The 13,143-nt window shown below is 38.2% G+C and overlaps 1 protein-coding gene across 4 annotated transcripts in view; it reads left to right on the top strand.

Annotated features, from left to right (window-relative positions):
- LOC127498185 (arf-GAP with SH3 domain, ANK repeat and PH domain-containing protein 2-like) overlaps positions 1-13,143 on the top strand; it is a 74,356-nt gene that overhangs the window by 36,061 nt on the left and 25,152 nt on the right. For 2 of the 4 annotated variants that reach the window (XM_051867268.1, XM_051867266.1), the window contains exons 3-8: positions 1,075-1,220; positions 2,177-2,251; positions 9,007-9,056; positions 9,312-9,338; positions 12,329-12,458; positions 12,563-12,648. In XM_051867268.1, the coding sequence (XP_051723228.1) occupies positions 1,075-1,220; positions 2,177-2,251; positions 9,007-9,056; positions 9,312-9,338; positions 12,329-12,458; positions 12,563-12,648 (514 nt within the window). The remainder of the gene's footprint in view (positions 1-1,074; positions 1,221-2,176; positions 2,252-9,006; positions 9,057-9,311; positions 9,339-12,328; positions 12,459-12,562; positions 12,649-13,143) is intronic. The other 2 variants (XM_051867269.1, XM_051867267.1) reach the window with 1 other exon arrangement.

Raw genomic sequence — 13,143 nt, forward strand, 5'->3', positions numbered from 1 at the left:
ATTACCATGCCTGTTGTTGTGACCTGGGCAGTGCTCCAAGTCTACTCAAGCACAAGAGTGCTCAGATCTGCTAGAGTGCATCTACAGGTCTTCCTTTTGTTTTTGTGCTGTGTTGTCTCCACATGGCCCCAGTTCTGGACTAGCTTTAGGGTGATAGCGTACCACTGCCTCACTTCCTGTCCCATTGTGTCCTTCCTATCGAGATACAATAGGTCACCTAAAGAGAAAGCTCTCAAGCTTACTATTGCAAGCTGCACTATAACAAATAAATTATGAATTATTCATAAGAGGGCATTGACTATATAATAATACTGTGTGGCTATTCTTGGCGATGGTCTTTGTTGGAGAAAGAAGAAACATGTTAACTAGTTGGAAGATGGTCATCCACGAGGGCGTCTTGAAAAGCTCCAGGTGTTGATTACAAACTGGCTTACACACTGACTAGTATCCTGACATTTTACGACATGTCTGTACTTGTAAATTACACATTTTCCCTGCAGACAAACTATGGGGAGTTTGCAACATCACTGCATGAGTGAATTACATGCTTCCTTGTTTTTCATCTTTTATGCTTTGCCCCTGGAGAGGACGACAACTGGGAGTTTGATGGAATTAAGAGGAAGTTCTGGGTTTTTGTATTTGTTTAAGTTTCCATCAGGCTCTATCAGGGTCTTTTTTTATCTCACCATACAATAACAATGAACAGAGTGTGGAAAAGACTCCTTAAAACAATAAATAGACTCTATTGTGTGTCTGTGGTTGTACGAAGTAGATGTGATTAGGTGGACTGTAACTGATAATGCTGGAATACAAGACGACACAATCTGGAGGAAAGAAAGCAACAGTAGGAAAGAACAATAAATGGGGGAGAAAAACAAATGATACTGCGACTGCAAAGAATGTCAGGCTTACATGTGTGTGTAGAGCTTAATAAACTTGTTCTCTTTCATTATTCCATTCTAAGTCTACATAGAATTTAGTGGCTGTTTTTAATTTAATGAAATTAGTCACATTTTAAAGCACTTCTAGATTATTTAGGTTTTGATGTGGACTATATTGACGTTCTGTTTGTAGCTCATGTGGAGAACGAGGAGCAGTACACTCAAGCTCTGGAGAAGTTTGGAGAGAACTGTGTGTACAGAGATGATCCTGACCTGGGATCAGCATTCCTGAAGTTTTCTGTCTTCACCAAGGAGCTCACAGCCTTATTCAAGAACCTGGTGAGGACATTTATTTTGTGTTTATGTGATTTTTTTTTTATGTAGAGCAAATGGGTTTTAAACATCTTACCTACCAGCTGTTAAAGGGTTAATTCAACCAAAATTGACATTTCTGTCATTAATTACTCACCTTCATGTCGTTCCAAACCCGTAAGACCTTCGTTCATCTTTGGAACACAAATTAAGATATTTTTGATGAAATCCGATAGCTTTCTGACCTCCCTATAGACAGCAACGTCATAACCAATTTCAAGGACCATAAAGGTAGTAAAGACATAAGACAAAGACATTGTTGAATAAAGTTGTTGTTTTTGTTTTGTTTTTGCATACAAAAAGTATTCTTGTCACTTCATAACATTAAGGTTGAACCACTGTTGTCACATGGACTATTTTAATGATGTCTTTACTACTTTTCTGGGCCTTGAAATTGGTTATGACGTTGCCATCTATAGGGAGGTCAGAAAGCTCTCAGATTTCATCAAAAATATCTTAATTTGTGTTCCAAAGATGAATGAAGGTCTTACGGGTGTGGAACGACATGAGGGTGAGTAATTAATGACAGAAATTTCATTTTTGGGTGAACTGATCCCTAAATGTGCTTGGACCTCTGGGCCCAAAAGCTGATCTTGAGTCATTGGTCTACAGGGTGGATCAACATTCATGAAAGTGTTTTAGCAATTACTGGTGTTTTTATCTAAAATAAGTTGAGCTTATCATTTATCATTCATTCTGTAATTTATGATTTGGAATTTTTTTTTTTTTTGCAAACTTAATAAATAATTCCCCTAATGTTGTGTTTGTATGAATACTACTCAAACCGTCTAATTTTTCTCCTGCTGCAACAGACTGTTTTTCCTCTCCGCCTTGTGTGTTTATCTCTGATTGCTGTAATAAGAAAGACAATTGCACAGCTGGGAAGACAGACATTTGTCTAATGGTGTGCTTTCACTCTCTAGTTTCAGAACATGAATAACATAATTACCTTCCCATTGGACAGTCTGCTGAAGGGTGATCTGAAAGGGGTTAAAGGGGTAAGTTCATTACTTTAAGCCTATAAATGCTTTCTCTCTTTTGGGCAGTTTATCAGCAGCATATTGATCAGTGCTTGTCTCAAGGTGTTTCAGGCACATGATAGTCAGCCAATAAACAATGGATGGATAATATTCCTTGGCAAGCAGGTCTTGAGTTCCATGCTTAATCACATTGCCTTTTAGAAGAATTTACACCATAATGCCGGAGTTACTTTTTTGCATTTAATATGTTGTGTTATTCTATTCTGTTCTATTCTGTTCTATTCTATTCTATTCTATTCTATCCTTTCGTATCCTATCCTATCGTATCCTATCCTATCGTATATCGTATCATATATATTATTATATATCATATCGTATCCTATCTTATCCTATCATATACTGTTGTATCCTATTGTATATCGTATCCTATCGTATCCTATCCTATCTATGCTATACTATCATATCGTATCCTATCTTATCGTATATCACATCATATATAATATCATATATCATATCGTATCCTATCATATCCTATTGTATCCTTTCATATACTGTTGTATCCTATTGTATATCGTATCCTATCGTATCATATATCATCGTATCCTATTGTATATTTTATCGTATCCTATCATATCGTATAGTATCATATCCTATCCTGTCGTATATCCTATCGTATTGTAATGTATCCTATTGTATCCTTTCGTATTGTATCCTAACGTATCCCATCGTAACGTATCCTATCGTATCGTATAGTATCCTGCCCTGTCCTATCCTATCCTATCCTATCCTATCCTATCCTATTCATCGTATATCCTATTGTGTCGTAATGTATCCTATCGTATCCTAACATATCCCATCGGATCCTATTGTATTGTATCCTATCCTATCGTATAGTATCGTATTCTATCGTATCATATTGTATTGCATCCTATCTTATTGTATATCCTATCCTATCCTATCCTATCCTATCCTATCCTATCCAATGTTCCACTCTGGGCTTTTGTATATTTCCCCTAAAGATCCCACCACCATGTTACTTTGATATTACGTGATGATTTGTGGCACAATTGGTTCAGAATAAGATAACTCGGTCATTGGAATTTTTTTTTTTTTTGTGTGTACATGATATTAGCAATGCAACTTTTAAACCTAATGTTCCCCAACGCTGTTGGTTGAATATGTCTGGTGGAAAGTCAAGTACCAGTCTTAGACCCCTGTCCATTTATGCTCACATGAACATGCTTGAGCGAAAGACAGCTGGTAGCAGCTCTATACTGAACTGATTCTCAGAATGTCCTTTTAGGCCGCCTCAGTTCATTAATGTCCACTGTGACCTCCTGACCTTCTATGCACCATGTGACTTTGTCATGTTAGCTCTTAGGCGGAATCTGATGTGATTTACTCCTAATGAGGCTCTTCACTCAGCTCCCTGTCTTGTTTCCCTGGAGACTTCTCTCTCTCTCTGCGATGGGGCTGAAAAAATCATTCTGCTTGGGTGATGTGATTCCTTAAATGTGTAGTTTAAAATGAAAGGACGGTTAACTGAATCAGTGAGACCCTTATAGGCTTTAATTGGGCCTTAATAGTGACTTATTGTAACGTATTCGGACCTTTACAGTGACCTAAGTGTTTCTCTCCATCTGAGGTAGCTTTCACAGCACCACTATTTCTCATACTGAAGGTCTGTTCACACCAAGACGAAATGTTTTGATGTGAAATTTGCTGTGATAAACATTTTAATTTGAAGGTGTCTTTTACAACTGACATGAATATTTGTAATATTTGTATTTGTCAATTTTTTTTTACTATTTGTAATATATATTTCTTAATATAAAATCACAATTATAACAAGCTGTCAAAAAGTTAGATATAATAAATAAATTTAATAGTTATTTTATTAAAATATATAATTAGATATATAGAATATTATTTTTAATAATTTGTATTACATTTATTAATATAAGAAATAAAGTCACAATAACAAGAAATTGTCAAAAATAAATGTGAGATATAAAGTTGCAATTATGAGGAATTAGATTACAGTTACCTTTCTATTTTTCTACTCTGGCAAACTGCCTGGATTAAAATGATTAATTAAAATAAGTAACTAGTCTGGCATCAGCCCATGCTGAAGCATCAGATTCTCATCCAGCCCAGATGAAAATGTAATTTCTGCTTTGTGTCAGTTTCCTGTAGAGGTGATTGGGAGGACACCGGCGGCTGCGTCGTTTAACCTGCAGTTATGGAACGCTAATGGTCTCAGAACGGTCTGTATCAGCATTGTGCTCGATTCTGAGCGCAGTAGGGGACTGCCGCTAATGGATAGAAATTACAGGCCTTGTCTTGGGCCATCATTCCAGTCATTAACCTGAACCTGTGCCTCATTAACCCGTCAGAAAATGGATCTTGGAAATGAAGTGTCTTCGGTGTCATTACGAGGTCATCTGTTTTGTTACCTGTCTTTGGATCCACAGTCTGTTACATATTTATAAATTAACATAATGCAGGGTTTCTGCGAGTCTTTAAAAAGTCTTAATTCACCCTTACACAAATTAAGGCGTTAAAACAGTCTTAAATAAGAGCAGAAAGACTTAAGTTCATAAAGTCATGGCATTAAATGTTGCATGCATTCCTATTGTTGTCCTGTTTTAGTTTAAGTTTAAATAAAGATACATTTACTTGCACTCTAAAAAAATATGTTGGCTCAAAAAAAATAAAAATAAAAATAAAATAATGTAACTGTTTGCATCAGATTTTTTTAGTTATGACAACAAGTGAATTTATGTTCAACCAACAAGCTACATTTATTTAGAGGAACTTAATTATTAAGTTGATTATTCAAAAAAAAAAAAAAAAATAAAACATTTAAGTCGCGCATAAACTCACTTAATTTTTAGTTTTTCAAGACTTCATTATACATTTGCATCAGAAGGTACAGTAAAAGTTTCCATATTGTAGTGGTTTTGAGCAGAGCAATTCAAGCTTTTTAGTAAAATTAATTAAAAAGTAACCAATATCTGTTGGAAGATGTATTTTCAAACTCAAAAGTGTTTCTCTTCAATTTATTACTTACATTTTCTTGGTCTTAAAAATAAGTCTTAAATTTACCTTCATAAAATCTGCAGAAACCCCTGTTAGGTCAAGATACATCATTTTAATGAATTCAACCTTAATGTAAATGGGTACAGTTTGTAATATGTCAGAAAGCTTGACCCCAACGTTCCCTGTTCCTGACCCTGAGTTGCATGTTTTCAGAATTGCTGAGGGAGGCGGAATTGCAGTCCTCGTAAAACAGACGCTGACGTCATGCCAAAACCTCTCAACTTGATGATGCTGCTGTCTGTTCCTCAGCTGCGTCTATTGTCTTACAGTGTGTTTGTGAACGACACATCCTCTGTTCAGTCAGTCCCAGTGACTTTGCTGAAGTAGACGGTTTTGTCAGCCTCAGAGGGAGTGATGTCAGCGTTGAAGCCCGCTGAGCTGTGAAACCCACCCACTCAAGCTTTTTTAGACCCCTCCGGCTGATAGATGTTGTGGTCTCAAAGTCCAGGTGACGGCATTGTGATTCAGCTTGTTAGAGACATGTTATCCTGGTGCTGTGTGGTGAGGAATGATGATTTAAAGTTCAGTCAAACCAACATGAAGCAGCTCGAAATAGTGTTCAATCCCACTGGCATTCAGAAATGTGCATCTCTCTTTCTCTCTCTGTCCCTTTTCATGAGTTAATAGGCTGAATTGCTGAACATTCATTCTCTGAATCCCTGAAGTGGCCCTTTTTGTGATTGAGATCTTTCTTGTAATGAGCCATGGTCTTAAAAACAGCAGCAAATTAGACCTGGAGCCAGCTGCATAAACTTAGCCACTATGTTAAGATTGTGTCTTGAGAACTAGTTTGACCAACTATAGGGTAATCAGTTGTACTTTTCCAGGTCAGATTATACCAATCTACATTTTTAAGGTAGCTGACTTTAAAAAGTTATGATAATTTTGGACACCTCTCGCGGTTCAAACAAATAGGGCTGGGCAACAAACTTATATCGAAATCCTCCGACATTTCTTTTTAAAAATTCTTGTTTTAGACTTCTAATTCGTGACCAGTAATTTGTTTTGCTCTATCCTCTGCGCTTCCACGTTCGGAAATACGTCATGCGTCGGGTGGGTCAGAGGTCACTCTCACGTCGCAAATCGACACGTACAGCTGTCTGCAGGAAGCTAGTTATTATAGTTAATAAAATGCTTTAAATATGGATATTTTTCTTAGAAAAACCCATCGCTTCACTTCAGAAGGCCTTTATTACCCCCCTGGATTACTTTTATAATGGATGGATGTGCTTTTATTGCCTTCAAAATCTCGCTCCCCATTTACCACCATTATAAAGCTTGGAAGAGCCAGGATATTTTATATCTCCGATTGTTTTTGTCTGAAAGAATAAAGTCATATACACCTAAAATGGCTTGAGGGTGAGTAAATCATGGGATAATTAAAATTTTTTGGTGAACTATCCCTTAAAGACTAGTCTAAACAGTTTATGCAACTGGCCACTGCATCTAACCACCATTTTGGTAATCGATTAATCTGTCAATAGGCTTGTTCGAGATGCATCGGCGCTGCGCAGAACGATTGGCGTATGACATCAAAGTACCTCGAGAGCGATTGGAGAGCATACGATTCCTTATGCTTTTGAATTGCTCTCACGGTAGTTTGATGTCATACGCCGATCGATCTGCGTAGCACCGATGCATCTCGAACATATAATATATAATATATATAATATACAGTGGTGGTCATAATTATTGGCACCCTTGGTAAATATGATCAAAGATGACTGTAAAAATAAATCTGCATTGTTTATCCTTTTGATCTTTAATTCATAAAATTAGCAAAAATCTAACCTTTCATTGAAGGAAAAGAATTGAAAGTGGGGGGTAAATCACATTATGAAATAAATGTTTTTTTCCAAAACACATTGGCCACAAATATTGGCACTCTTTTATTCAATACTTTTTGCAACCTCCTTTTGCCAAGATAACCGCTCTGAGTCTTCACCTGCAATGCCTGATGAGTTTGGAGAACACCTGACAAGAGTTCAAAGACCATTCCTTCATGCAGAATCTCTCCAGATCCTTTAGATTCCCAGCTCCATGTTGGTGCTTCTTCTCTTCAGTTCACTCCACTCATTTTCTTTAGGGTTCAGGTCCAGGACCTCCAGCAGAAAAATAGGCCCACAACATTAAAGATCCAGCAGTATATTTAACCGTGGGCATGGGGTACTTTTTATCCCTGTGTGCACCAAACCCATCTGGGCTCATGTTTTAGTTTCATCTGACCATAGAAGCTGGTCCCGTTTGAAGTTCCAGTCTTGTCTGCCAACTGAATATGCTGGAGATTGTTTCCGGATGAGAGCAGAGGATTTTTCTTGAAACCCTCCCGAACAACTTGTGGGGATGTAGGTGCTGTTTGATCATTTTTTTCTAGGCTTTCTGAGACTCAAGACTCAACTAATCTCTGCAGTTCTCCAGCTGTGATACTTGGAGAGTCTTTGGCCACTCAAACTCTCCTCCTCACCATGCATTAGGACGATTTAGACACACGTCCTCTTCCAGGCAGATTTGTAACATCTTTAGTTTATTGGAACTTCTTAATTATTGCCCTGATATTGGAAATGGGGATTTTCAATGCTTTAGCTATTTTCTTACAGCCACTTTCTATTTTGTGAAGCTCAACAATCTTTTGCTGCACATCAGAACTATATTCTTTGGTTTTTCTCATTGTGATGAATGATTAAGGGAATTTGGCCTTTGTGTTTCCTCATGTTTATATTAAGTCATGGGCGGACAATTTCATGGACATTTCAATTTCATCACCCTGGTGTGCTAAAAAAAAAATGTTTTGCTAATTTTATGAATTAAAGATCAAAAGGATAAACAATGCAGATTTATTTTTACAGTCATATATACATACAATTTTCAAGTTGAATTAAATTGCCACATCACACCTTTGTTTGAATGGGCACGACATTTCCTGTCTCTTCCAATTTATATTACAATGACTCAAGTATAGAATGTTTGGATGTGTGTTCTTGAACTCATTTTTCTTGTCAAACTGCTCTTACTGAGCCATTTTGCTGGCACAGATGAGACTGTTTTCTGCACAACTCAAGCTGCGTGTAACATCTGTTATGAAAGCACATTAGCGCAGTGCATAGGACTCTTAGGAAGTCCCTCTACAAACACAGCCTTCTGTTATTAGTGTAAACCCTCGGTAGAGCTGCTGGAGAATGCTCTGTTTGTACAAGCAGAGAATTTCCCTAAAGATTTCAGATGATGTCATTACAAAAAGCAGCCACTGGCGTTTCATCAGGTACTTTCTTTATGAGCATGACATCATGCGTGATGGTGTACACTGAGTTTGGCAGCTGAGTGGTGAGTTAATGCTAATTTAAGCCACAAAATGGCATAGCCATTTTTGTGCATAACACAAGCTTCAATCTGATTGGCTGGCTGATGCATCCAGTCAAAAAAATCAGTGCATTCAACACACAACCAATGAGCTAACATCGAATCGTATGGCAATGCCCAAGCCAAATCATGATGTTTAGAGGAAAAAACATCGCATAAAACTCTACAACCTGGACCAGACATTATGCTGATTGTGAAACGTGTAGCCCTGTGAGACGACAGCCTGTTCTTCCTTAGTTATTTGGGTTACACTGCGGAAGTCAAAATGAAAGTTGAGTCATACGTCTGTCTAATGAATATCCTCTCTCTTGCAGGATCTCAAGAAGCCCTTTGATAAAGCCTGGAAAGACTATGAGACTAAAGTGTAAGACATTTTCAAAGAATATTTGTTAATTTCTGTCATGCATGTTTATATCTTAGTCTGGAAGTTAATCAAATTGAAAGGAAACATCAGTTTTCTGAGTGTCAAATGAGGGATCAGTGCCGCCCAGCACTCTGGATAATGAGCTGTCACTGTTACCACCTCACTTCCTGTATTCCTATCCTGTGCTCTCACACTGATTGTTCTGCATGCGACAATGTATGACATTTATATAGCACTTCTTATATATTTTCCAAGCTGCAAGGGACATTCTTTACTGAAAGGGTAATATATTTTCTTATAACACATCATTTGATTAGATTTGATTTACCTTTAAAGGCAGGTGCTTTTTACGTTCCTGTCTTTTTTAATATCATTGCTGTTTTCCATCATCAGCAGTTTTGCTCAGTCAAATACATGTTTCACCTGCCTGGATATAATCTCCAGTGTTTGATTGTGACCGATACCTTCATGTTTCCAGACAGAAAGAAACGAAACCGTCCTCTAACGTGACACTGGCCCTAACTCCATTAAACTGGTTTTCATCGTCACCGCCGCTACAGTTTGAGTTCTCTTCAATCTCTCTGTCTGTGCAAAGCTTTCGGCTTTCTCGCAAATTGCAGTTTGCGCGCACGCTTCATTAGTGCAAATATCCTGCTGATGAGTATGCTAAAGATCTTGCTGTGTTTGTGTAATAGTCAGAGAATCTGACGCTAAAAATAATGTGGTGCCTCGGGAGAGCAGGTGAACAGCAGGAAGCATCAAATCACGATTCATATTTAATTTTTTTGCGTGTGTTTCTTTCTCCCAAAGATGAAAGCAACACTCCACCATTTTATGTTACTTTAACTGGTTTGATATTAAACATGATTTGTTTGCACTAAAAATGGTGGACTGTTCTTTATAGTCACCCATGGAAGTGATGTGCTGGCATGAGGGAGTCTGTTCAGACTAATTTCTTCCATCTGTCAGATGTACAGATGCAATACCTAAAGTAATCATTGTCAGGGAAGCTACTTTGGAGAACATTAGCTTCCCAGCTTTTAAATTATATTTAACTTTTTATGCCTTTATATTGGATAGGACATTATGGCCCAGTTTCACAGACAGGGTTTAGATTAAACCACAATTAGGCCTTCAATTAGGGTGTTTAAGTAGCTTTTAAAAACATGCCTTAGAAAAAACATTATTGGTGTGGATCTTTAGACAAAACAATGGCAGTGATATATCTTAAAATATGTCAGTTCTAGTTACGTTCAGTTAAAACAGCTCAAACAAGCATTTTAGTCTGGGACTAGGCTTAAGCCTTGTTCGTGAAACCGGTGGTATATCCCTTTGAAGGAAAGTCTGTTCACTTTGCGGCCATATTTGCAACGCCTCCAAGCAGCTATTTCAGGCATCCAAGACCAAGTCCTACAGTATCTATTTGAATGGGGGAATCCTGAAATCTCAAAAACTGCTTGCCAAACTCACAATTAAATAACATATTTCAAATCAGCAACAAAATCTGACATGAACAATCCCATAAGTATTGTTTCTTATGCTCAAATAGCATTAAAAAAAGCATATTCTTCAGGCTAGACGAGCCAGTACACATGTGCAGTCCTAAGCGTGAGTCAAGTCAAGTCACCTTTATTTATACACCTTTTATACACCTTTTAACAATGCAGATTGTGTCAAAGCAGCTTTACAGTGATAACTGGTATATAATTTTGGCTGCACAGCAGCTCTTCAAGAAAATGGTGTCATTATCCATCTTAAGTAAATTCAGTATTGATTCATTCCGATGTAAGAATCAATAGTTATTAATTTAGTTAATTTATCTATATCAGCACTGGAGTAAACAGTGATGTCATCATCCAGCTCAGTTCAGTTCGCATACAATGGTGTCAATGCAGGCAGATCAAAACACTGCTGAATATCAAATATCAAGTGTCCCCAACTAAGCAAGCCAAAGGCGACAGCGGCAAGGAACCCAAACTCCAGCAGGTGACATCAGGTGCAAACAGGTGTTAAAAATGGAGAAAAAAAACCTTGGGAGAAACCAGGCTCAGTCGGGGGACCAGCTCTCCTCTGGCCAACAGCGAACAGTGCTTTATGATAGCTGCCTGAATCATAATAAGTCCGATGGGATCGCAACAGTCAAAGTATTTATTCCAGTTCCATCCAGTTGAGGATCGTATTCATCACGCCGGTATGGACGAGTCTTAGGTTTCTGTGAGAACCGTAGTTTCTAATGGCAGCTGCAGTGACGTAATGACTTTACCAATCAGCGATTGGCTCTTTTACTTAGAAGGCGGGACATATTCCGCCATATTGTGTGTTGCGGTTTCTCCCATTCACAAACAATAGGAGTAAACAGTCTTTCTGTATCTATAGTCTTTGGGGGTCGTTTACACGACACCATTTTCAACTAAAAACTGAATGTTTTATGTGTTTTGGCCGTTCATTTAAACAACAACAGTGTTTTGGGGGCCTGAAAATGCAAACTTTTCAAAATGGGTTTCAAAGTGCAGGTTTTTGAAAACGATATCTTTATCATCTCCGTGTAAACTACAAAAACGCTAATTTGTGAAAACTGTGATGTCATGCGCATGCCTATTACGTGTTCAGTCTTTAAGCGCATAGTGTTTACAAAGTGACATTGCCATCTACTGGCCTGGCATGAATAATACAGCGTTTTTAGTAGTTTTCACGAACGGGCATCATTTTTTTTCGTTTGTACGCGGAAAATGCGAAGAAATAAACGTACCCTAAAATAATTTTTATTTTATTTTTTTATTTTAAGTTAGTAGTCTGGCTTCTCCCCAACACTAAAATACACAAATCAAAATTGTCATCAGTGGCAGCTTCTCATGCTAACACATCACTTCACTCAGCGCTTGATGCATTTTATCACAATATTTTTTTGCCTTTACCTAGTTTCTAGTTTCACTGACTAGAAATGTTTTGTTTTGGAAATGGCTTCTAGTGTTCAGCCATCTCCTGATCACATCTCCTCGCTAGGCTTCAAACTCTGAAAGCAGAGGTTCCAGAAATGGCCAGCCTGCTTCATGATCAGCCGCTGGAGCTGAGAGCGCATGAGGCTCTCTCTGGAATCCTGTGTCTGAGATCAGGGCCCTCCTTCCCCACAGAGGAAATGCTGCATCCGTAACGTGGGGTACAATATGCTGCTGGAGCATATGGAAAAGAATGCCCTGCTGCATGAGTGTTTCCTGTGCGTGTGTTTGTATTTGTGTGTCTCAATTTTAAGGTCGTCTGTGTGTTTCACGCAGTTCTAAAATAGAGAAGGAGAAAAAAGAGCACGCCCGACAGCATGGAATGATCAGGACTGAGATCAGTGGAGCGGAGATAGCAGAAGAGATGGAAAAGGAGCGCCGTTTCTTTCAGCTTCAGATGTGTGAGGTCAGAAGAGACTCATTTCATTGTAGAATCCTGTTATGGTGCTGTAATAGGCACTTCCTGTGCAGTGTGTGTGTGCTTCAGTCTCCTCTGTTGGTTTGTTACAGTACCTCCTCAAAGTCAATGAGATCAAGATCAAGAAAGGTGTCGACCTGCTCCAGAATCTCATCAAATACTTTCATGCACAGTGCAAGTAAGTCTGGCCACATGTCAACATTTCTTAAAAAAAAAATATCATAAGGGCTGGTTCACACAGAATGCATTTATCCTTTCCACTGTGCTGATTTTCCATTGTTTATATTTAAACACGCTAGACGGACGTCTTTGACCATTGCATTTGTGTCTCGTGCTGAAGTTAAATTGTTCAAATTCTAAAAAATCGTGTCTCAGACATCCCATCCTGCAAAAACCAGGTGTAAATTGGCTGACCGCTTATGATCTGTTCACCGAAAACGCATCTTAGTGGAAACGGGGTTTCTCTCTCGCTCACTCGATTTCTGGGATCAATATGCGGGAGTCTCCCGGAACTTCCGGGAAAGGTGAGATATCTGGCGCCTCAAAAGCTTGCGTTTTTTTTTTTTTTTTTTGGCAAAAAAACGTTCTGTGTGAACCAGCCCTAAGACAGCATTTTTGGGCATAAAAAGATGCAAAACTGCCTTTTTAGGTAGGCAGCTCACTAGGTTATTTA

The sequence above is a fragment of the Ctenopharyngodon idella genome, chromosome 17, assembly GCF_019924925.1.
Source record: "Ctenopharyngodon idella isolate HZGC_01 chromosome 17, HZGC01, whole genome shotgun sequence".
Classification (NCBI taxonomy): Eukaryota; Metazoa; Chordata; class Actinopteri; order Cypriniformes; family Xenocyprididae; genus Ctenopharyngodon; species Ctenopharyngodon idella.